This window comes from Bos indicus, chromosome 10, assembly GCF_029378745.1.
Source record: "Bos indicus isolate NIAB-ARS_2022 breed Sahiwal x Tharparkar chromosome 10, NIAB-ARS_B.indTharparkar_mat_pri_1.0, whole genome shotgun sequence".
In the NCBI taxonomy this organism is placed as follows: Eukaryota; Metazoa; Chordata; class Mammalia; order Artiodactyla; family Bovidae; genus Bos; species Bos indicus.
The window spans coordinates 34,035,339-34,060,389 of record NC_091769.1 but is presented as its reverse complement, the minus strand read 5'-3'; the positions used below and the strand labels follow the sequence as shown (position 1 = coordinate 34,060,389).

Here is a 25,051-nt window from a genome sequence, read left to right as displayed (position 1 = left end):
ATGCATCAGTTAGAAGGTTGAGGTGGAAGGTAGCTGAAGTCATTTCCACCCTGAGATGCTTTGATCCCATGAAGCGTGGCTGCTGCCAGCACTGAATCGAGGGATGGAAACCCCGTTGTTGGCTCACAGAGAGATGACTCTCTAGAAGCCACATGGCTTTCCTGCTTGTTCTGTGGAGCAGATGGACCACAGGTCGGGTGGGCCTTCGACCAGCAGCACACACTGCTCCTCAGGTCACGTGATGGAGTACGTAAGGTTGACATTTTATGTCCCACTGAGGTTTTAACCTTTTAAAGCAGGCTTCCACTGAAGTAGAAGGAGAAGCAGATGGTAATGAGAAAATATGCACATTATGCACATTGCATATTGCACATTTCACTTATTAGAATTTTTAGTATGACACCCTGTGTTTTTCAAAAGCCTAAAGCTGCAAACAAAATTAAATTATTTGCTGAAATATTTGAATCAGCTTACAGAAGTTATACCAAACTATCAAAATAAAATCCAGAAGACTGGAAGGTGATCCCCTGGATCACCCACTTTGAGATCTGCCTTTCAGAGGGAGGCTCTTCCCCTCGAGAAGGAAGAAGCGCTGCTCTCTGAGATGAGGGCAGGAGACGAGTGCCTCCTTGATGCAGTCATACAGATGCTGAAGGTCGCATCAGGGAGAGGCAGTGGTGGGAATGAGGGCAAATGCACACACCAGGACGTTCTCCTGTGGAAAAGGGGGCACCGAGGAGCGGGGTGTGGACTGAGATGCCGAGATGCACCTGCCCTCCTCTGTCTCTGCCTCCCTTTGCTGGGTGAGTCACTCCCTCCCAGCCTTACCATTTGCCAGCCGCCCTCCCCCAGAACATGCCCCCGCCCTCTCCCAAAGTGTGGAGGGCGGGGGCATCACAGAACCCTGGGGAAGAGGGGAGTGCAAGGTAAGTGGAGAGTGACTGTGACTGTGAGTCTTAGGCACGGCACCCTTCTTATTTTAAAGGCAACTTGAATGATCAGAGTCCATCCACCAAGACATATAGGAGAGTTTTTCAGAAATCATCAGATGCAAAAAGCTGTCCTTTCAAATGTGCATTAATTGGTTCCAATCCAATATGCCAGTGGCATCTGTTAGTCTTGTAGCCCTCAGGACTGGAAGAGATCATAAAGCTTATCTACTTTAGCCGTTTCCCCTTTTTCATACTTGAATTCCCTCTTCTGACAAATGGCTATGCAGTGTCATGGAGAGCTGGGGATCTGGAATCAAACCAACCAGCAGCCAGATCCTAGCTCCTCCACCCATTGTCTCTTTGACCCAGACAGAACAAAGGAACTCATCTCTCTGTGTGTTGATTTTCTCAGCTATAAATTATAAGCAGGACCAACACCATTAGAAGTGTTGTGTGAATTAGAAGTAAAATTGTTAAAGTACTTAGCAAAATCTCCAGTATTGAGTAGGACTTCAGGGCTCAAACAGTAAAGTATCTGCCTGTGATGCAGGAGACCCAGGATCGATCTCTGGGTCAGGAAGATCCCCTGGAGAAGGAAATAGCAACTCACTCCGGTATTCTTGTCTGGAGAATTCCATGAACAGAGAAGCCTGGCAGGCTACAGTGCATACAGTCCATGGTGTCACAAAGAGCTGGACACAAGTGAGTGACTAACACTTTTACTTTCATTTCAGTAAATAGCAGCTGCTAAGCCAGATACAATGATGTGGTTGGATGTCCTGGCCCGCCTCCTCTTGAAAGCGTCTGTGATGGGAATGGCTCCGCTGTTGGGCGGGCTTCAGGATTAGGATTTTTTCTACCGTGTGTTGTGCCCAGGTCTCTTTCCTGTCATTTTTCTCTATTCATCCTCTCTGGTTCCACGGTTTGTGGCCCTACAGAAGAAGTCTAAACCTCCTCCTACACATAGCATTACAAACATTTGAAGATAATTTTAATATCGCTCCTGAATCTTCTCCATAATAAGCCTATCTGGGTCCCTGAATCTTTCTATGTGTGACTTGGTTTTGATCTCACTCAGGACACGTCTAAGCCCCTTTCCCTAATACGTGAGAGTCCTTGGAAAGATGCTTGGCGGCCACAAAGAACAGTTGAGAGAACCGGTTTTAGGTTCCGTCCACACTGAGTGCGTCTGCGATTGTGCCCGTGCCTCCTGTGAACATTCTGACACACGCCCTACAAATACGTTTCAGATCCTCCCGCTCTGTGCCATGACGTATGGGGTAGGAACACCCTGCTTCTGTGAGGAGAGGTGCATTGTAACAGCTGTTGTCAGATGCCGAATTGAAAACTTGCATCCCATAATTGTGGCAGAGTGGATTGTTGTCCCATCCTCCAGTTTTTTGCCTTCTCCATATCAGTGATCTTTTCCACCTGACTTTGAGGTTCCTGCCCTTTGCCTTGAGGTTCAGCCGTGACTTTCTTTGACCAAAAGAATAAAGGGGAAGTGACAGCATGCCCGTTCCAAGGCTAGGATAAGAGGCCTTGGACAGTTCCAGTTACCCTACAGCGCCCTGCCATCACCATGAAAACACACCATGGCTAGCCCACTGGTCCAGGGAAGCCGGGGGCCTGTAGGGGAGGAGCCCCAGCGAAGCCCAGCCGATATCAGCCAGCCCCTAGCCAGCTTACAGACGCTTGAGAAAATAAAATATCACTGTTTTCAGTCACGGAATTTTGGGATGTTTTGTTTTACAGAATTTTTGTGGCAGGAGATATATATTACAGAAATTATGTGGGCCAGAAAACAGAGAGTTAGCCGTACTAGCCCTCTCTCACCAGAGGGTAAGTTTAGAACAAGTAATGAAAGATTTACAAAACTGTAACAGGCTAGATTAAATACTTCTTAAAAATGATTTATCGAATTATAACTTTGTTAATTGTAACTTTATAAGTTGTGGCCAAGAAGAAAATAAGTGTGTATATTATATATCATTGGGGATTCCCAGGTGGCTCAGTGGTAAAGAATTCTGCCTGCTAAGCAGGAGAAGCAGGCTAGATCTCTGGGTTTGGTGTATTCCCTGAAGAAGGAAATGGCAACCCACTCCAGTATTCTTGCCTGGGAAATCCCATGGACAGAGGAGCCTGGCAGCAGACTACAGTCCTTTGGTTTGCAAAAAAGTTGAACACAACTTAGCAATTGAATAACAACAACAATTAAATATTAATGAAATAGCTAATGAAACAAGCAAACACAATATCCAAAGAAACATGAAAAGTTAAGGGGTCTTCTTTTTGGTATGCTGCTGCTGCTGCTGCTGCTGCTGCTAAGTCGCTTCAGTCGTGTCCGACTCTGTGCGACCCCATAGATGGAAGCACACCAGATTCCCCCGTCCCTGGGATTTTCCAGGCAAGAACACTGGAGTCGGTTGCCATTTTCTTCTCCAATGCGTGAAAGTGAAAAGTGAAAGGGAAGTCGCTCAGTCGTGTCCGACTCTTAGCCACCCCATGGACTGCAGCCCACCAGGCTCCTCCATCCATGGGATTTTCCAGGCAAGAGTACTGGAGTGGGGTGCCATTGCCTTCTCCGCCTACTTGGTATAGTTCACTCATTTACTCTGTAAATGTTTAATGAGTAACTGCATGTATCAGCACTGTTCTGGACCCTAGAGATATGGTTGTGAAAAAAACAGACAAGGTCAGATCTCACGAAGCTTATATTCTAGTGGAGACTCAGAAAATGAAAATTAAACACACAAAAAAGATAACTTCAGATCATTGGTAAGTGCTATGAAGAAACTCGGGCAGGATCATGGCTACAGAGGTAGTTTAAGGATCACCATTCTGAGGATGTGACATTGAAAGTGAGACATAAATGACGTGAATGGGCCAAGGGAAGAAAGGCCACATTCAAGGAAAGAACACATGCAAAGTAGGAATAAGCTTGGAGCGTTTGAGGTATAGACAGGAGTATGGAGAAGAGTAATATGATGTGAAATGAAATGGAAGACTAAAAGGAACCAGAATGGGGAGAGCTCTGTGGGCTGCAGCTGGGAGTTGGTGCTTTATTGCAAGGGTAATGGGCTCCATTGAAGCATATTAAGTACATTTGTGGGTTTTAGGAGCTCACTCCTGGCTGCTTCGTGGAAAACAGATGGCAGGTAGGTGGATAAGAGTGAAAACAGGGAGGTCAAGTAGGTCTCTATGGTGATGATTACAACTAGAATGGTGGCAAGGATGGGGGAACATGGAGAGGTTTGAGACCTATTTTGAAAGTAGAATCAAGGCTCACTAATGGATTGGATATGAGGGAAAATGAGAAATAAAGGGTGACCCCTCGGTTTTCTGTTTGGGTAAGTGAAAGGATGGTTGTGGTGCCATTTCTTGAGATGAGGAAAAATGGAGGAGAAGTGAACTGGGGAAGGGAGAGGTCAAGAATTTTGCTTGGATGAGTTAAGTCTGAAATTAGACATCTATATGGATTCACCAAGTAAGGCTGAAGATGTCTGTTGGGCAGTCACAAGCATATCAGTGGTATTTTATCCCAAAGGACTATAGATGAATTTCCCTGCCTAGAAGAAATAAATTAATTTTTTTAAGTTAAAACTTAAGTTTTAACTTTTAAAAATTGTTAGAAAAGAAAAAGAAGTGGGAGGACTGAGCCACAGCATGGTGACATTTAAGAGCTCAGCAAAGGAATAGGAGACAGAACAAGAGCCACAGAGAGAAGCTGAGAGAGTGTGATGCTGAGGAAGCCAAGAGGAGAAAGTGTTCCAGGAAGGAGGACAGAGTTGTCAGCTTGGGTTGGGTTGGATTGAATGCAACTTGAGTCATAAAGTAAGATGAGGACAGAGGAATGAACTCTTGGATCTAGCAATATGGACCTGATCAGTGACCCTGAAAATAAAAGATTTAGTGGGATAATGGAAGTAGAAGTCAAAAATGGAATGGTTGAAAGGGGATGGGAGATGAGAAATAGATGACAGTGAAGTTTTACTGAAAGGGGGAGCAAAATTGAGAGACGGCTAGAGAGGACAGGGTTTCAGGTTTTGCTTTATTTCATTTTGTTTTAAATAGGAGGTTCTGGTGCATATTTAAATGCCAATGGAAGTAAACCAGGAGAGAGAAAAGTTGATATTGGAGGAGAGAAAGTGGACAAAGATGGTGTCACTGTCCTTAAGAAAAAGATCCTCAGAGCTCAGTGGAGGCATTGGCTTCTGAAGTGCTTTCCATGGTAACAGAGGAAGGCAAGAAGTAAGAGTAACAGAATTCAGGTGAACTGGTGCATTTGGTGAGGGGAAGGGGAGTGATCTCGTCAGGGTTCCTTACGTTTTCGCAAGTAGTTAATGAACTATGTAGTCATTGTAGTCAATGAACTATGACTTTAGATCATCATTTGAGGATGAGCCAGGACTTCTGAATTCTGAGCCCAGATGGACTGTGTCCTTCATTTACAATTTGGTACACTTAGAAAGAATGAAAGTGTCAACCTCTTTTGTATAATGTGCTTTAAAGAGCAAAAAATGATTAAAAAAAAAAAAACAATTCATGTATATTCTTTACTTTGATATTTTCCACTGAATCATTAAAGTTCCCAAGAGGGAACAGAATTCACATGATTTAAGTGAAGACACTTTAATGAAGGGCCACTACTTACAGAGAGTGGAGTTGAGATACTGTACCCAGATTCCCAGAGACTGTCAACAGCCAAAGGTTGCTACCATCCTTAGAACTAAAGTCAAGGGAGAATACAGTTTTAGATCCCAGTGAGAGCTGGAGCCCTGAAAGAGGGGCCAAGCACTATAATCATTTATTGAAGAGACCTGTAGCAGCTGTCAGGAAAGTGGTACCAAAGCAGAGAGGGAAGGAGAAAAATATCCTGACTTCCCTCTCCTCCCATCTCTTGCTGATGCTTCCCAATGGCTGAACCCAACTATCAATTAACTGGCAAGGGAACCTGGTGATGCAGTCCATGGTGAAGGACAGAGAATAGATGTCTGTGAACAACCAGCCCCTAACACTTCCTGCCACAGGTGTTAAAGATTTTGAAAACCACTCTTGGGGGAATCTTTATACCCAGTGCCAGTGTATGGAAAAAATATTGTTATCTGGTACCAGTGGGATTTGGAAACCCAATTAAGAAGCTAACCATGCTCTTTGATACAAATCATCATAGGTACTTGTAAACCCACCCATAATCTCCCAAGGTCACATTTGCCCATAGTCTTCCTCCTTTATGCCCATCTAGAGACGCGTTGCCCATGAAACTAGGGAGACTTGCATTTTAGGTCCCCTCACTGGCATGAGCCCTTCCAAGATCATGGGCCAGCCCTAGAAATGTATTCATATGCTCATATGTTTTTGTGCAGCTTATAAAAGCAAGGTATTTTAACTGTGATCTATTAAGACTGTAACTCGTTTCACTGGGATCCCTCCCCCCACCATATGCCCTTTGGGAGCCACAAAACCTGGATCTGCTTCTGCTTTCAGCAGACTCACGTGTACCTATGCAAATGGTACCACTTCCCCACGATTCTACCACCTTCTGGCGGGGTGATTAATGAGCATCAAAACAGGCATTTGGGGAAGGGGAGTATGCAGCAGGAGGATAAGAAAAGCCAAGAAGGGAGGGATGTGCAGTGCCGAAGGCCACGGAGGAGGCGCTGCAGAGCCTGCACTCTGGTCTCCCCCACGAGTGATGGGAGTTGGCAGGTGTCCTGTCACGTAACTAATTCCTCCCTGTGGCCTTGCTCAGATGCTGCTCTTTGTGTTTTCAGATGCAGACGGAAACCTGTGTCGAAGTAACCAACTGTTGCAAGTCATGCTGACCATGCACCGAATTCTCATTTCCTCTGCTGAACTGCTCCAAAAAGTTATCACTCTATATCCTTTAGCCCAGTGCCTGGTGGCAATCCACAAATAGGATTGATTCAGAAGCATCTTGAAATGTGAATGATGCTTTCATTTTGGTTGTTTTGGCATAACCCTGAGTGGTTAATGGGTTCATGCGTCCTTTCAGGGAATGGCATGCGTGTCTGGGGATATGTGTTGTGTGTGTATATGTGTCTTCTGTTGGAAAAGGCAGTGTTATTGATGCTGATTTTTCTGGGAAGAGGTCAAAGAGATTAACATGCAGACACAGTCTTCTTCGTTCGCTCTTGCTAGTGAAAAATACTTTTCCTGAAGATTAATCAAAATTCATATTCATCACATGCAAATTGACAAGGGTGCTGCATTCTGGCTTTCCTGTCTAATTCTTCAACCTTCCCAGGTTTTGAAGAGAGCTTCCTGACCCCAGGGCAGCTGGTGCCTTTCTGCTTTAGACTGAGGCACTGGCTGCGCCAAGCAAACCCTGCTGGATTCTGACCTTCTTTGGGCTGTAAATTGAGTGGGGTGGGGAAAACGACTGCTTTCTCTCTCTCTGATGCCTGATGACACTGTGGGCTGTAGGTGAGGTGAGACTGTTTAGCACCTTGAAGCCCAGGTCCTGGGCACTGAGTCATGCTATAGAGCTCTTCTAATCCTTTAGCACTCTCCCCAGCCCTCCCTTTTCATCTCATGGCACTCAGCAAAAGCATAAAAGCCATCAGGACTGAATCTATTCCCTAAGCCTGCTTATAAACCTCTCAGAGAAGGTGTTTTCAGTGGCATTTCAGTGGCCTTCAAAGGAGTCCATATAATGAGAGGTACAGGTAATAGATGGATGTCTAATCTACAGAGCGTTCTAAAACCATACTACAACTCCATGTACCAGCAGTTCTCAATAGTGTCAGTAATTAAATACTCAAAGAAAAAACTGTTCTCCAAGGACTAATTTGTGGCCCCCTCTGTGGACCCAGAGTCCTCCTCCCTGCTATTCTCCCTTCCACTTTCGCAGATTCTTTCTCTATATTTTATCTTCCCTCTTTCCTGTCCTTTTAAACCCTGCATCTTCAGTGGCACCTGCCCCTCAGTCTAAAACTCATTCACATCTCCCTAACCTAAAAATAAACTCTCAACCCTGCCTCCCCTTCATTCCATTGTTAGGGTCAGAAATGTGATGCACAAACTTCTTAAAATAGTCCACACTCACTATCTCTCATCTCTCAACTCCCACTTACTCCTTCACCCGACTGTGGCCTCCACCCCTGTACTCAGACTTTCCTCTGATGTCACCAGTGACCTCCTGGTTGTCAAGCCCAGTAGCTTATTTTCCATCCTTGTTTATAGCGACCTCCCTGTAGAGACATTGTTGACAGCACCCCACCTCTCCAAACTCCTTCCAGGGCTCTGGACTGCACCTTCCTGGGTCTCCCTTCTCCTGGGACACCCGCCTCCAGCTTTCCATCCAGCCTTTTCTTTGAGAACCTCTTCAAAATGAGATAGCATTCTGGTTTTCTTCTCTCTATACTTTCCCTGGGTGATTTATCACCAGGATTTCCACCACCATTCTTCTGATGACCTTCAAGTCCATATTTCTCTAACCAACTCAAACCATTTTTTAAAAAAAATGTTGGGACTGCTTTGTCCTATGACACTTCAGTCTTAATATACTCAAAACTTAACTCGCCACCTCCACTACTACCCCGTTAGTTCTGCTTTGACACCTGGATTTTCATTTTCAATTTCAGTCCATGGTGCCGTTGCCCCTCTGATGTCCTGAAGCAGCAACATCAAAGCCCTCACAATCCTCTCTGCCTTTCACCTCCCACGGAGCCAGTCACCACCCAATCCCAGGGTTCCTGCTTCAGAAATGACTCTTAGCTCTTTTCTCCTCTCCATTCCCATGCCTCCACCTTCCTTTGGGCCCCAGAGTCTCTCTCCTCGGCCTCTGTCCCATGCGGGGCCGCTCATCTGCACAGCCACCTCCTCCTTTATCATCCAGCCCTGCAGTTACTTTCCTAGGAAGCAAATGAGATCTTGCTTCGGAGCCTCTGCAGATAGAGGGGGATGGTAGACCCTCAGCCTACCCAGTGTGCCCTGCCTGCTCCGTCCTCAGCTCTCTCAGAAACCCTCTCTCTTCCATGCCAAACTTCTCAATACCCCAGACTTGAGTGGGTCCTTTTTATTGTTCGTTAAGAAAGCTTGGATCATTTCCTGTTGTTTCCTGTTTTTCCACAGTTGAGACAGAAAAATTTAACAACATGCTTTGAATAGTTTGGATGCCTGTAAGGTACAGTGGGAACTGTCCTGGTACTTTCTTGCCACAGCACTGCCCGTGAAGATGTGGCACCTGAAGCTTCCAGCGAACAATGACGGTTGCCCCCGCAGACGCCTGAGCCTCAGTCCTGGCCTGCAGATGCTGCTGCTTGCTTCCTCTCCTCAAGTGAGAAGCAGTGCCTGCCTCGCTCAGGTGGCCCCACTGTGGCACGCTCTTTGTGACCTTGGGGGCTCTGCCCTCCTGAGTGATGTTCTGTGTGCCCACAGGCTTGGCCCTCAGATGAAGACCGACGGGCTTCACAGATCCTGCTGCAGTGTAGCCGGCACTGAGCACAGGGGAACAGACGGGTGAAGAGAAGGATAGGGGCAACCAGGAGGAAGACAGACTCCACGATAAGAGGCACCGCGTTGATTTGTGTCCACCCAATTGCTTTAGAAGAAAAGTGGGTCTTTTTGTGTGCCTTACTCATTCATAAGGAAGAAGTTAAAAATTTCAACTACTAGACCAAATAATAAAAATACAGACTCTAGAACATTTTTCGCTTGAATATGCCTTATGCTTGACTCTCTTTGCACTGAAGGGATGAATAACATGTGTCATAAAGAAATATAAAATCATCTCATTCTCATTCCTCCCTTTTGTGCCCAAAGAAAGGCAAGGATCGGAAGCATTCACTTCAGGAAATTTACCTGGGCTTATTTTTTATATTGATTACCTTTGTTGATGTGTGTATGTGTGTGTGGTTTTATGTTTCGTGTTTCTCTTTGGTTTTCATGCCCTTAAGGATAGATTTTATAAACAGTAAGTCTATCAAAAGTTAGGTTTTTTAAGTTAAACTCCTTTTATGAAAAGTACAAATTTCACAGTCATAGTTTTTCTTTAGGGGTTCAAGTTTAGCTTGCAAATCTTGTTCTTTCCATAGGTCTAGAGTGTCCCTCTAAGCACTTGTAAGGGACCTTTAAAAATGTTTGTTTAATTAAAATAATGCCAATTAATTAAATACTTGTAATGGTTTTAAACTGCAAGTTGGATTTTATTTTTTATCCCAGGTTTTTTTTTGAGATAAAGTTGACTTAAAGCACTATAAAACTTTAAGGTTTAAAGCATGATTCATAAGTTTAGTGAATATTTATCATCTTATATAGATACAAAATTGAAAATAGATGAAAGTTTTATTGTGATGATAACTTAAGAGTTTATCCTCTTAGCAACTTTCACATATACTGTAGAGCAGTGTTAATTATGTTTATCATGTTGTACATTACATCTCTAGTACTTATTTGTCTTATAACTGGAAGTTTGTACCTTTTGAGTGCCTTCATACATTCCCCCCTTTTTCCACCGCCTACCTCTGGTAACCACAAATCTGATTTCTTTTTCTTTGTTTATTTGTTTTTGAAGTATCATTGACCTATGACGTTATGTTAGTTCCTGTCATGTAACAGTGATTTGATATGGCTCAGATGGTGAAGTGCCCACCTGCAATGCAGGAGATGCGAGTTTGCTTCCCGGGTCAGGAAGATCCCCTGGAGAAGAGAATGGCAACCTACTCCAGTATTCTTGCCTTGAGAATTCCATGGACAGAGGAGCCTTGCAGGCTATAGTCCCTGGAGTCAAAGAGTCGGATACGATGCAACTAACACACACACGTACATTTCAAAATGATCACCACAATGAGTCTAGTTATGACATGTCATCATACAAAGATACTATATAATTATCGACCGTATTCCCCATACAGTGCATTTCATACCCATGACTCATTTATTTTCACAAACAAAAGTTTGTACCTCTTAATCTCCTTCACTTATTTCTTTCCTCCTCTCTGGCAAACACCCGTTTGTTCTCTGTACAAATAACTCTTTTTTCATTATATTCATTTGTTTAGTGTTTTTAGATCCATGTATAAATGAAGTACAGTATTTTTCTTTCTCTGACTGTTTTCACTTAGTGTGTACCCTCTGGGTCCATCCATGTTGTTGCAAATGGCAAAATTTTGTCCTTTTTTATGGCTGGGTAATATTCCACTGTGTGTTTGTGTACACCAAGTATTTATTCATTCGTCTCTTGATGAACACTTAGTTTACTTCCACACCTTTGCTATTGTAAATAATGCTTCACTGAACATCGCGCTCCATATATCTCTTCTCATTAATGTTTTTGTTCTCTTCAGATAAATACCCAGGAGTTCTATTTTTAATTTTTTAAGGAACCTATTTACTATTTTCCATAGTGGCTGCACCAATTTATATTCTTACTAGCAGTGCACAAGGGTTTCGTTTTCTCCACATCTTCACCAACACTTGTCATTTGTTGTCTTTTTTATAATAGCCATTCTAACAGGTATGAGTTGACCTCTTTGTGGTTTTGATTTGCATTTTCCTGATAATTAATGATGTTGAGCATCTTTTCATGTGCTTGTTGGTCATTTGTATGTCTTCTTAGAAAAATGTCTATTCAGATCCTCTGCCTGTTTTTTAACCAGTTTTTTTTTTTTTTATGTTGTATGAGTTATTTGTATATTTTGGGTATTAAGCCTTTATTGGACATACTGTTTGCAAATATTTCCATCATTTAGTAGGTGGCCTTTTCTTTTTTGTTGATAGTTTCCTTCATTTTGCAAAAGCTTTTTAGTTTGATATAATCCCACTTGTTTATTTTTGCTTTTGTTTTCCTTGCCTGAGGAGACATATCCAAAGAGCATACTTCCTATGTTTTCCTCTATAGGTTCTATCGTTTTGGGGCCTTTACGTTCTTAATCAGTTTTGAATTTATTTTTGTGCGTGGTGTGACTGCATAGTGGTTTGATTCTTTTGCATGGAGCTGTCCAGTTTCCCCAGTAACATCTATTGAAGAGACTGTCTTTTCTCCATTGTATATTCCTGCCTCCTTTGTTTTAGATTAATTGACTGTAAGTTTCAAAGTTGTTTTCTGGGTTCTCTCTTCTGTTCCATTGATCTAGACGTTTGTTTTTATACCAATACTATACCGTTTTGATGGCTGTAGCTTTGTAGTTTGTCTGAAGTCAGGGAGCATGATAACTCCACCTGTGCTGTTCTTTCTCAAGATTGTTCGGGTTGTTCAGGATCTCTTGTGTTTCCATAGAAATTTTAGAATCATTTTAATTCTGTGAAAAATGCCATTTGTATTTTGATAAGGATTACATTGAATCTATAGACTGATGGGTAGTATGGTCATCATAACAACATTCTTCTAATCCGTGAACATAAGTATCCCTTTCCATCTGTTCTGTCATCTTCAATTTTTTTCATCAGTGTCTTAAAGTTTTCTGAATATGAGTCTTTTACCTCTATAGTTAGATTTATTCCTATATATTTTATTCATTTTTGATGTGATTGTAAATGATAGTTTTCTTAATTTCTCTTTCTGATAGTTCCTTGTTAGTATATAGAAATTCAACAGATTTCAATAATTTTGTACCCTGCACCTTTACCAAATTTATTGATGAGCTTTAGTAGTTTTTGGTGGCATCTTTAGGCTTTTCTATGTATAGTATTATGCCATCTTCAAACAGTGACAGTTTTAAATTCTTCCTTTCCAAGTTGGATTTCTTTAATTTCTTCTTACTGTCTGATTGCTGTGGCTGGATTCTAATACCATGTTAAATAAAAGTGGTGAGAGTGAGCATCTTTTGTCTTGTTCCTGATCTTAGAGGAAGTGCTTTAAAGCCATTGAGTATGATATTAGCCATGCACTTGTCATATATGGCATATATGTTGAGGTATGTTCCTCCATTACTCACACTGTGGAGAGTTCTATCATAAAAGGATGTTGAATTTTCTCAGATATTTTTTCTGCATCTATTGAAATGATCATATGATTTTTATTCTTCAATTTGTCAACTGACTGATTTGTGGAGACTGAATTGTCCTTGCACCCACTGGATAAATTCAAATTAATCATCATATATAATTCTTTTAATATATGGTTGAATTTGATTTTCTAATGTTTGTTGAGGATTTTTTCATCTGTGTTCATATTTTTATCAGTGATGTTGGCCTGTAATTTTCTTTTTATGTCAACTTTTTGTCTGATTTTGGTATCAGGGTGGTGCTGGTCTCATAGAATGAGTTAGGAAGTATTCCTTCCTCTGGAACTTTTTAGAATATTTGAGAAGGATAGGTGTTCACTCTTTTCTAAATATTTGGTAGAATTCACCTGTAAAGCCATCTGGTTCTGAACTTTTGTTCATTGTATTGTTTTAAATTGCTGATTCAGTTTTGTTATTGGTAATTGGTCTGCTCATATTTTCTATTTCTTCTTGATTCTGTCCTGGGAAATTGTATATTTCTAGGAATTTGTACATTTCTTCTAAGTTGTCAAATTTATTGTCATATAGTTGTAATCTCTTATGATCTTTTGCATTTTACTGGTACTCGTTGTAACTTCTTTTTCATCTCTGATTTTATTGATTTGGGCCCTCTCCATTTTTTTTAAGTCTAGAAAGGTTTACCAGTTTTATCTTTGAAAAAAAAACAAAAAACCAGCTCTTAGTTTCATTGATCTTTCCTATTGTTTTTAGTCTCTATTTCATTTATTTCTGCTGATCTTTATAATTTCTTTCCTTCTACTAACTGGGTTGTGTTTGTTTTTCTCTTGTTCCTTTAGATTTAAGGTTAGGTAATTTATTTGAGATTTTTGTTTGTTTCCTAAGATGAGCTTGTGTCACTATAAACTTCCTTCTGGGAACTGCTTTTGCTGCATCCCATAGATTTTGTGGTTTTGTTTCCATTTGTCTCCAGGTATTTTTTTATTTGTTCCTTGATTTCTTCAGTGATCCATTGGTTGTATAGTAGCATATTATTTAGTCTCCACACATTTGTGATTTTTGAGTCTTTTTTTTATAGCTGATTTCTAATCTTACAGTATTGTGGTCAGAAAAAATACTGGGTTATGATTTCAGTTTTCTTAAATGTACTGAGATTCATTTTGTGGCCTAGCCTGTGATGCATCCTGGAGAATGTTCCATTTGCATTTGAAAAATGTATGTATTCTGCTGCTTTTGGATGGAATGTTCTCTATATATCTTAGCACATCTAGGCTAATGTTTCACTTAAGGCCAGTGTTTCCTTACTGATTTTTTTGTTGGATGATGTTCATTGAAATAAGGGTGTTAAAATCCCCTGTTACTATTGTTTCATTGTCAATTTCTTGCTTTATGTCTGTTAACATTTTCTGTGTATGTTTAGGTGCTCTTATGTTTGGTGCATATATGTTTACAATTATATCCTCTTCTTGGATTGACCCCTTGGTTACTCTGTAATGTCCTCCTGTATCTTGTTACAGTCTTTGTTTTAAAGTCTGATATAAGAATCACTGCCATGGCTTTCTTTCAATTTCCATTTGCATGGAATACCTTTTTTCATCCCCTTACTTTCAGTCTGATTCCAAAGTGCATCTCTTGTAGGCAGCACATATGTGGATCTTGCTTTTGTATTCATTCAGCTACTCTGTGTCTTTTGTTTGAAACATTTATTCCATTTACATTTAAAGTAATTATTGATAGGTATATACATATATAACTATGAATTTTATATTTTATAGTTTTAAAACTATTTCAAGGACCTTTTTGAATTCTAAATAGGCTTGTAACTTCAATAGATTAAAATTATAAACAGTAAAGCTGACATCTTAGGTGTTTCAAAGCTATGCATAAACTTAGTAAGGTTTGAATTTAAAATTTAAGAGTAAAGCCTTAATTGTATATTCCAAATTGAAGTTTCACAGCTATCATTCTAATATGCTCTTAAATACTACGGGTATGTAAGATTTCAAAATACACAGACTCCTTCCTAATTAAAAAAAAAAAAGTAATAAGCTTTGGACTGTTTTACTTTACTGTATCTACATCTGTGTTTTCCAAGGGTTAAAACATGCATACCCAGTGAATGAAGACTGCTCAGCCCTGGTTAATTGAGACATCTGCTGGCTGCTCAGTAGAGTCCTCTCAGGGACCTGCTGGAATTCACAGAGTTCTGGGTGGTTTTTAAGAGAAAGAGGGCAGTGGCGTGTATAGCACACAGCCTGCATAGTATTCCTCAGTATGTTGATAGAACAGAGTACAACCACACAGCTTCATCACTGGCCTGGATTTTGCATTTCTTTGACCTTTGCAATAAATGTATATTCTTTCCATATATCGCTAGAGACATGTGAACTTGGTGGACTGTTGCTGTTCTTTCATGTTCTTAGGATGGCATCATTCTCATAGAATATTCCCAGTGATATTAATCCTTCACATGCTCTCCAACTGTATTTCGGTCATTCACATAACTTTTTCTGACTTGCTATTACAACCTGTAAGATCAGTCTACTGACACCCGCTATGCATATATTATCATTTTCCTATTATTGCTTGAATTTTCATTATATCTGAATATTTATTCCTTCTTTTTTTTCTTATTCACTGCATAGGGTGTTTTTTGTTTTAAATCAGTTGCTGGAAAGAAAAGAAGGGGCTCTTCTTTTTAGCTTGTTTTCTCTGGCAGACTAGACTCCTAGTCTTGGATGTGGGCAGAGGCACCTCTTCACTTCTTACAGATCATTTTCCTGGGGCCTTGCTGTGCTGGTGACTTCCTCCTTCTGTAGAGGAGATGCTGTGGCATTCTTCCATAAGCCACTTCAGCATGGGCTAGATAAAGTCACAACCTTTGCCCTTCTAGGTGATGATAAGCATACAGCTACACACATCAAGTTGGTTTTATCCTAGGTCCAGAGACGTAAGAAAACATTTTAATTAAAAGAAAATTTTAGGAGGGCTGGGGAAGGGCAGTTTTAGCAAATCTTCCAAAGATAAGAAGTTGCTTGGTTTTTATAACAGAGGCTTGCATTTCCCTTAACCACAGCCCTACCTATAAGGATGCCTTGGCAAAGAATTCACCAGGGCTTTGCCTGAAGATCTGCTATTTTGTAAGGTAACATTTCTGCATACATTTGGGACTTTGTGGGGAGGGTGAAATGAAAGAGCCACATGTTGTGCCTAAATCTTTTGTCATGGCTTCTCAGATTATGATTCACTTTAGCATAGCATAGCATTTGATATGGGCAGGTGTGGGGGCCCACAGATGATTGTCAGTGGGTGGTTTTCTTCTCTTCCCCCTACCCCAACTCCAGCTCCTTATATTCTGTACAGAGAAATATATAGTCTTTATTTCCAGGGATACAGGACAAATCAGCCCGTCTTTTTCTGAGTCCTTCTTGTGGGAAGAACCTACCAAAATATGAGTCCTTGGCTTCAGTTTTGGCTTATGTTTTGTGATTCCCACCATGTAGGTACTGGATAACAGAATTCTGGATCATGTTTAAGATGGATACCAGCCTGGCAAGCACCATGGAGGAGTTTCAGGAACTGGTGAAAGCAAATGGCGAGGAGCTCCACTGCCGCCTGATCGACACAACGCAAATGTGAGTATCCTATCTTTCGAAACCACCTCCCTCCTGTGATATAACCCAGGCTGCTCAGCAAGGCTCTGTGTCCTGCTGTGACCCAAGAAGGCTTCAGGCAGGTTCAGTGGCTTTACCAAAGAGAAAAGCCTGCCAGGTACCAGGAAAGCAGAGAAGTCCCTGGTGATAATGCTGTATGTGGCTTATATATGACAGCAGGAAAAAAAAGTCTCAGTGAAAAAGAAATCAGGTAGCAAGACGCTGATTAAAATTTATACAAATCCTAAGAAACTGAAAGTACAGTGACTAAATTGGTGCTTCTTCAGCAGCCAATGCCTGGAGGCACCCTGAACTTACAAATACAGAAGGCACTGCTAGAAAATGGATCCTGCAGAGGGTTTATAACATACATGGTACATCTGCGAGAGACACTCCAATCTGTGCAGAGGTGGAAAAGTACTCAGGAATATTTCATATTGTTCCTTGGGATTTCATATTTATGAGATGGTCCCAGTCTGAAAAAATGAATGCCTAATTTGGGGGGAGCAGAGTACACTCATTGTCTGCTAAGGTTTTCATAATGTGATTGCTTTATTTTAGAATAATACAGATCCCGAGGATATAGAATTCTAGTGCTGAAATGTATTTTAAAGATGCTTTTATCTTGGGAAACTGAGGCTCAGCAAGACTGGCTCGTCTGGGGATACAGAGCTAGTTGAGTTAATGACAGAGCAGAAGCTGGACTGTGAGAGCCCCTAGTGCCTTGTGCCACGGCCAGATAGAAATGATCTCCACATCACGTACCAGAGTCCCACTTAAATCTCCTTCGCAGGTTGGACTCTCTGAACTTCTTTCCTTAGAATTGTAACAACGTGAAAGATAAAAGGTTTTGCAATAGCAGCATCTTCATTTTTAAAATGCAGCACACAGGGCCTGGGACAGTACCCTGACTTCCTTGTCCCAATACACCCCTAGCTGACTTTCCTCTACCAATATTTTCCACAGTATGTTCTTTAGGAATTAGTCAGTGGGATGTTGCCTGACCAGATATACTTGAGAAATAGTGAACTGAACTTCCCTTTTGCGATGCATCTCCGAGCCTATAATGTGCTTTTTGGCTAAAGGGGCTGCAGAATTTGTAGCATTTCCCAAACTTGTCTGACCATAGAACCCTTTTGTCAGGAGACAAGGTTCTCAGGAATCCCCGTTTGGGAAACACAGCCTGCAACCTGCTACCTTTCTCTTTGCTTCCTTAGTGAAGGAAACTGAATAAGAAATATGTGGATCGATTACAAGAAAATGTGTGTGGGGCCAACTCTAGAGCTAGCTAGGCTTCCTTGGTCATTTCATTTCCTGGGGACATTTGAGGAAAATGTCACAAGTCTGCCCAGAGGGACCGTGTGTTCCTACACATGATTCCCCAGCATGGCACCTCCTCTCTGTGCTCTTCTGGCATGGAAACTGCCCCCAAACCTTGAGATTTCGACCAGATAGAGTCCCCATCACCTTCATGAGATGAAGGAACACACAGTGGACATGGAGAGAACATATGTAACGGGGCCAGGACTTGAAGGCCAGGGCACCGTGACCAGTGCATTGTTTCCACTTCCTTAAGATCAGCACATTTTACCCAGTTCCCATGGCACATTCAGAAGGCTCATGGGAACTATCAAGGCTCCCTAGCTGTCACCACAGGAAAAGCTGACTAAAGGACACCGTTAATACATTGTTTTGGCCCTGGGAAGTTAGCTAATGGTGCTTTGCATATTCTTGTGAGAAACGTTCATGGATTTACTTGCATTAGAAAAGCAATTTTGATTTATTCTTTTCCCCCGTCTTCTCCCTTTTCACTTTTACTCACAAAAGCAATGCCCGTGACTGGTCCAGGAAACTGACCCAAAGGATAAAATCGAACACCAGCAAGAAGCGGAAAGTCTCCCTGCTCTTTGACCATCTGGAGCCAGAAGAACTGTCTGAGCACCTGACTTTCCTAGAATTCAAGTCCTTCCGGAGGATATCGGTATGTATCCAAGGGGCTGGAGAAAAGCTGCCCTGCGACAGCTCTGAGAGTAAGCAGAGGAATTCAACAGGCCGCCCACCTCCTCCCCCTGAAGACCCCTCTGGGCTGGTGGGCTTTCCCGTCAGGCTGTGTGTAGGTGGGCAAGTCAGGGCACACTGCTGGGCTGTGTTCCTCCTGCTCCGCTCCCCGCTCCACCCTCCAAGCCCAGCTCCCCCTCCCCACCCCTCATTCAGGTGGTAGTACTATGCACACACGATGCCTTGTGCACATGAGTGTACACACAAGACATGTACACACATGCACACACACACACACACACACACATTTTTCCCCTTATAATCATCAGTCTTTCAGAAATTTTCTTTAAAATTTTCCTCTCCCAAAATGAGGATAAGTCCTATAAGAGTTTGAATTCATTCTAGAATAGGCTTTGGATGGCTGGGGGAAATTTCAAAATAAATCAGTGGCTACTGGTCTAGTTCAGAATTTACCTAAACTCTTGAAGTGCTGCTGACATGGCCCCACAGTCACCCCTGATCCTAGAGATAAACTCTGCTGACCGAGACCTTGCTCCTTGAAACTCTATATGTGATACCAAAGAACACCTCCATGCAAGAGAACTCGCTTCCACTGAAGCCAACAGAGCTTCGTTGGAGAGAGAGAAAGAGAATGACATACTAAATTTTGGATTATCTTTGTTTTTCCCCTTCAGCAGCAGAGCTGGAACTAGTATTGAGATTTTTCTTTTATACTGTACTCGTTAAGAGTTTAAACAAGATCCTATCCATATCTGCTCAGCATAATATTTGGGTTAACTAGTATATGTACAGAGAAGGCAATGGCAACCCACTCCAGTACTCTTGCCTGGAAAATCCCATGGACAGAGGGGCCTGGTAGGCTGCAGTCCATGGGGTCGCTAGGAGTCGGACACAACTGAGCGACTTCACTTTCACTTTTCACTTTCATGCATTGGAGAAGGAAATGGCAACCCACTCCAGTGTTCTTGCCTGGAGAATCCCAGGGACGGAGAGCCTGGTGGGCTGCCGTCTATGGGGTCGCACAGAGTTGGATACGACTGAAGCGACTTAGCAGCAGCAGCAGCTGCAGTATATGTACACATCCATTTATGCCTAATGACTTCTGATGTAGAGGGGCATGCTGTGCGTGGAATAAGAAAGATGTCCTTCCTGCTGTCCTTGCTGGCAGGAAAGGAGAGGAGGCCCAGGAGCTCCTCTGTCCCTTAGCAGATGCTGGCCATCAGCTTAGCAGAGGCAGCATGCCCCTCGGGTCTCCAGGAGTGCAGGAGCGCAGTCGTGATGAATTTCTTTTTCCCCAGTTCTCTGATTATCAGAATTACCTTGTGAACAGCTGCGTGAAGGAGAACCCCACCATGGAGCGGTCCATTGCTCTGTGCAACGGCATCTCCCAGTGGGTGCAGCTGATGGTTCTCAGCCGCCCCACCCCCCAGCTCCGAGCTGAAGTCTTCATCAAGTTCATCCAGGTGGCTCAGGTGAGTGACTGGATGAAGACTTGAGGCCTGGGCTACCGGGTAAATTACTCCCTCTCCCCTCAGCCTAGTCTGTCCCTGAGAGCTGCTTTCCCCTCATGAATCTCCTGGTGGGGTTTGTGCACCTTCACCTGTCCTCAGATCTCGATATGATGACTTTTCTACATCCCACATGAGATCAGTATGGAGAGGGCCATGTAGTCCGTCTTCAGAGTCAGGGTACATCTTTAGTTCTGTTTAAATCTTTAACACGTTTCAGAAGGTGCTTACCAGCCAGCTTTGTTTTACCTAATGTGGTCCACTTAGCAAAGGAAAGGGTAATTCAGATTTCAGTACAGCTGGGCCAGCTTGATTTAGGTCTGTGAGCCCAAGTTATGTTGAATGGCTGGGTTTAGTGTTTGAGGAGTATGTTTTAAGCATGTGATAAGAAAAAAGCAGATACTATGAACACATATCTGAAATTTCACAGAGATTCTAGCACTCTATCCCAGTTAGTTACAGTCCTGTTTAAGCCATGGTGTTGCCCTCAAAAATAAAACAGTCTGGTTACTTTGGGGTAAAGTATATAAAAGATTACACCGAATAATATATTTTTCTAGCTTTAATGTTCTAAACCAGTGTTTCTTAAAGTGTGGTACATGGACCACTTGGTCTCATATTAACTAGAGCTATGTTAAAATCACAGATCCCTAAAGCTCAGCCTCAGCTCCAGGGAATCTAAACATCAGGACTTGGGTCCAGAATCTTTGTGTTAAACAAGTACTTTGGGTGTTTCTTAGAAACGACTGATGTAGAGAGTTGTCTGCAGACCAGCTGAAATGAAAGGAAGAAGATGGGATGCTTTGCTAGATTTGGGATCTGCTGGTCTAGAACTAAGCCTGAGAAAAGAAATGTTTGGAAAACTGCAATACCTGATCACTAGCCTTTGGCCAGAATTAGGAATACTCACAGCACAGAGACAAGAGACAGCCTCAAGCTCCCACATAACTGACATGTACAGTGACTCTGCTAACATCTGTTTTCTGTGTCACAGAAGCTCCATCAGCTGCAGAACTTCAATACGTTGATGGCCGTGATCGGAGGGTTATGTCACAGCTCTATTTCCAGGCTCAAGGAGACAAGTTCACATGTCCCGCATGAAATCAATAAGGTCAGTGCTCCTGTCTCCTCTAGGGCCCTTCAGCAGCATTCCTAGGACCAGTGTCAGCATTTCCTCCTTGAGGGGCAACCCAGAGAGCATTTCCAAGCCACGCCATCCCTTTTTTAACAAGGCAGAATACCCAGGAGAGAACCCCTTAAGTAAACCCACAGGGTGGGGACATCACAGATTTGCGGGTGACTGAGTCAGTCTGGCCACAGTGTTACTGCCCTCATTCCCGCTGGTGATTTGGAACATGTGCCTCTTTTCCATGCTCATTGGCCACTGAGTGTCCAGAGCCACCATCTTTAGTACTGACTCCCTTGCTGAGCAAGGAACAGTGGTGGCTCAGTGACCGTAGTTCAGTTTGCATGTCAAGTGAGGTTATATAGTGACACGTTAGAAATCTAACTAGCCACAAACCTTGGAGAGTGCCATTCTGGAAAGTTGAATTTTCCCAGATAGTTGGAAATAAGCTTTTCAGGTACGATTTTGTAATAGGTGGTATTTTATTGGTATTTATTAAGTGTCCTATGTACTTTCCTACATTAGATTTTACAGAGACTTTAATCCTTTATGATACAGGACTATTATTATACATATAAACCATTATGATATAGTGCAGATATAAATGCAGCTATGTATAATATAGGTTTGATGATGACTGCTCTGAGTATTTCATCTCACCTGGCCTTTCTTACTGAACTCAAACCCCAGCCCCCACCTCCAAGCTGACACAGGAGACTCTCTTCTTAGGGAAGAGATACCTTAGCCTCAGTGTCCCATCTGCTTTTCCCAGATGTTCACCCTTTCAGGAAGTCTCTTATTAGCCATCCCTGCTCTCACAACACTGGGGTTGGAGGGTGCTGCCCCACCCCTACCTTCCAGTGGTCTGATAACCTTCTAATTTTTGGATTATGCTGGCTGACACCAGGCAGAACAACTGAAGAGGCACATACTGTTCCAAATCAGAGGTGACCCAGGGAGAGAATCACAGACACGAATGTGCCTTCATGTCATATTGACAAGCTTGCTTCTCTGCAAAGCTGCTGGACCTTCGGGGTGGTCTGCAGAGTGAATTCCTAAGACCAGGGTTAAAGCTAGTGTCCCCCAGTGGTTTATTTCACTTTCTGTGGGGAACAGAAAGTTCTCTAGCGTCTCTGCTGCTCATCTCTCATCTTGTGAGCCTTTCCCCGACTCCACATTCCCCAGCCCTATTTGCTCAGGTGTGTGCTCTCTTGAGTGCCTGATGAACTATGGAATGAGGTTTGTGACATTGTACAGGAGACAGGGATCGAGACCATCCCCATGGAAAAGAAATGCAAAAAAGCAAAATGGCTGTCTGGGGAGACCTTACAAATAGCTGTGAAAAAAGAGAGGTGAAAAGCAAAGGAGAAAAGGAAAGATATAAGCATCTGAATGCAGAGTTCCAAAGAATAGCAAGAAGAGATAAGCCTTCCTCAGCAATCAATGCAAAGAAATAGAGGAAAACAACAGAATGGGAAAGACTAGAGATCTTTTCAAGAAAATTAGAGATACCAAGGGAACATTTCATGCAAAGGTGGGCTTGATAAAGGACAGAAATGGTATGGACCTAACAGAAGCAGAAGATATTAAGAAGAGGTGGCAGGAATACACAGAAAAAAAGATCTTCACAACCCAGATAATCATGATGGTGTGATCACTGACCTAGAGCCAGACATCCTGGAATGTGAAGTCAAGTGGGCCTTAGAAAGCATCACTACGAACAAAGCTAGTGGAGGTGATGGAATTCCAGTTGAGCTATTTCAAATCCTGAAAGATGATGCTGTGAAAGTTCTACATTCAATATGCCAGCTAATTTGGAAAACTCAGCAGTGGCCACAGGACTGGAAAAGGTCAGTTTTCATTCCAATCCCAAAGAAAGGCAATGCCAAAGAATGCTCAAACTACCGCACAATTGCATTCATCTCACATGCTAGTAAAGTAATGCTCAAAATTCTCCAAGCCAGGCTTCAGCAATATGTGAACCATGAACTTCCAGATGTTCAAGCTGGTTTTAGAAAAGGCAGAGGAACCAGAGATCAAATTGCCAACATCCGCTGGATCATGGAAAAAGCAAGAGAGTTCCAGAAAAACATCTATTTCTGCTTTATTGACTATGCCAAAGCCTTTGATTGTGGATCACAATAAACTGTGGGAAATTCTGAAAGAGATGGGAATCCCAGACCACCTGATCTGCCTCTTGAGAAATTGGTATGCAGGTCAGGAAGTAACAGTTAGAACTGGACATGGAACAACAGACTGGTTCCAAATAGGAAAAGGAGTACGTCAAGGCTCTATATTGCCACCCTGCTTATTTAACTTATATGCAGAGTACATCATGAGAAACACTGGACTGGAAGAAGCACAAGCTGGAATCAATTGCTGGGAGAAATATCAATAACCTCAGATATGCAGATGATACCACCCTTATGGCAGAAAGTGAAGAGGAACTCAAAAGCCTCTTGATGAAAGTGAAAGTGTAGAGTGAAAAAGTTGGCTTAAAGCTCAACATTCAGAAAACCTAGATCATGGCATCTGGTCCCATCACTTCATGGGAAATAGATGGAGAAACAGTGGAAACAGTGTCAGACTTTATTTTTTTGGGCTCCAAAATCACTGCAGATGGTGATTTCAGCCATGAAATTAAAAGATGCTTACTCCTTGGAAGGAAAGTTATGACCAACCTAGATAGCATATTGAAAAGCAGAGATATTACTTTGCCAACAAAGGTCTGTCTAGTCAAGGTTATGGGTTTTCCTGTGGTCATGTATGGATGTGAGAGTTGGACTGTGAAGATGGCTGAGTGCCAAAGAATTGATGCTTTTGAACTGTGGTGTTGGAGAAGACTCTTGAGAGTCCCTTGGACTGCAAGGAGATCCAACCAGTCCATTCTGAAGGAGATCAGCCCTGGGAATACTTTGGAAGGAATGATGCTAAAGCTGAAACTCCAGTACTTTGGCCACCTCATGCGAAGAGCTGACTCACTGGAAAAGACTCTGATGCTGGGAGGGATTGGGGGCAGGAGGAGAAGGGGACAACAGAAGATGAGATGGCTGGATGGCATCACTGACTCGGTGGACGTGAGTCTGAGTGAACTCCAGGAGTTGGTGATGGACAGGGAGGCCCGGCGTGCTGGGATTCATGGGGTCGCAAGAGTCGGACACGACTGAGCGACTGAACTGAATTGAACTGTGCTCTCTTGCAGCCTTGTGACTGTGGGAGGCTGACTCTCAGATCTCAAGTAACTTTATCAGGGAGAAATGGTGCTTCCCAGGCCACAATTTTATGAATTACAAATTTCCGGCACAGCGTTTAAAATTGTTGTTTTGTGTTGTGACATGATTGGCAGGGAGTCTCTTCTTCCTGTCTTTGTTTCTGAGAAAGCTGGTCACCACACATGGGGATGGGGTTCTGTGAACCACATGCTGACTTGAAGCAGGTGTGCTGGAAGGAGCAGGAGATGTGGCTGCACCCTTGCCTAGCACCCTTAGGCCATAGCAGAGCACAGCCTCTAATGCAGAGTCCCCAGGCCTCCGCCTCATCCCTGTCCGGTCCTATGCCAGGAATCGGTCTATCCTGTTCAGTCTCTCTGTCCAGGGTTTCAGTCTGTGAGTGGACTGTCACCTGCTTCCTAGACATAGGCCCATCCTGAGACTCGCTGAGTGAAGGCCCACAGAGCCCAGCATAAGAAATATGAACACTCGACAGAGGACTGAAGTGCCACACTGGAAACACACCCTTCCCTACGCCAGCTGTGGGCAGCACACTTCACTTTGTCTCTGGAAGACACAAGGGAAGGGCACTGCGGACACAGTTCAGAGGCACACTTGCCATGTGCTGTATAATCTTGTACCTTTAAAAAAAATTTATCATGTGCTTGTATCACTTA

At 42.8% G+C, this 25,051-nt stretch overlaps 1 protein-coding gene across 6 annotated transcripts in view; it reads left to right on the top strand.

Annotated features, from left to right (window-relative positions):
• RASGRP1 (RAS guanyl releasing protein 1) overlaps nucleotides 1-25,051 on the top strand; it is a 178,280-nt gene that overhangs the window by 132,986 nt on the left and 20,243 nt on the right. For 5 of the 6 annotated variants that reach the window (XM_019968493.2, XM_019968492.2, XM_019968491.2 and 2 more), the window contains 6 exons: nucleotides 6,707-6,812; nucleotides 15,942-16,004; nucleotides 16,363-16,494; nucleotides 18,340-18,493; nucleotides 19,830-20,003; nucleotides 21,034-21,150. In XM_019968493.2, the coding sequence (XP_019824052.1) occupies nucleotides 6,707-6,812; nucleotides 15,942-16,004; nucleotides 16,363-16,494; nucleotides 18,340-18,493; nucleotides 19,830-20,003; nucleotides 21,034-21,150 (746 nt within the window). Of the gene's footprint in view, nucleotides 1-6,706; nucleotides 6,813-6,861; nucleotides 6,878-9,029; nucleotides 9,235-9,335; nucleotides 9,512-15,935; nucleotides 16,005-16,362; nucleotides 16,495-18,339; nucleotides 18,494-19,829; nucleotides 20,004-21,033; nucleotides 21,151-25,051 lie in introns of those variants that run through there. The other variant, XM_070797249.1, reaches the window with a different exon arrangement.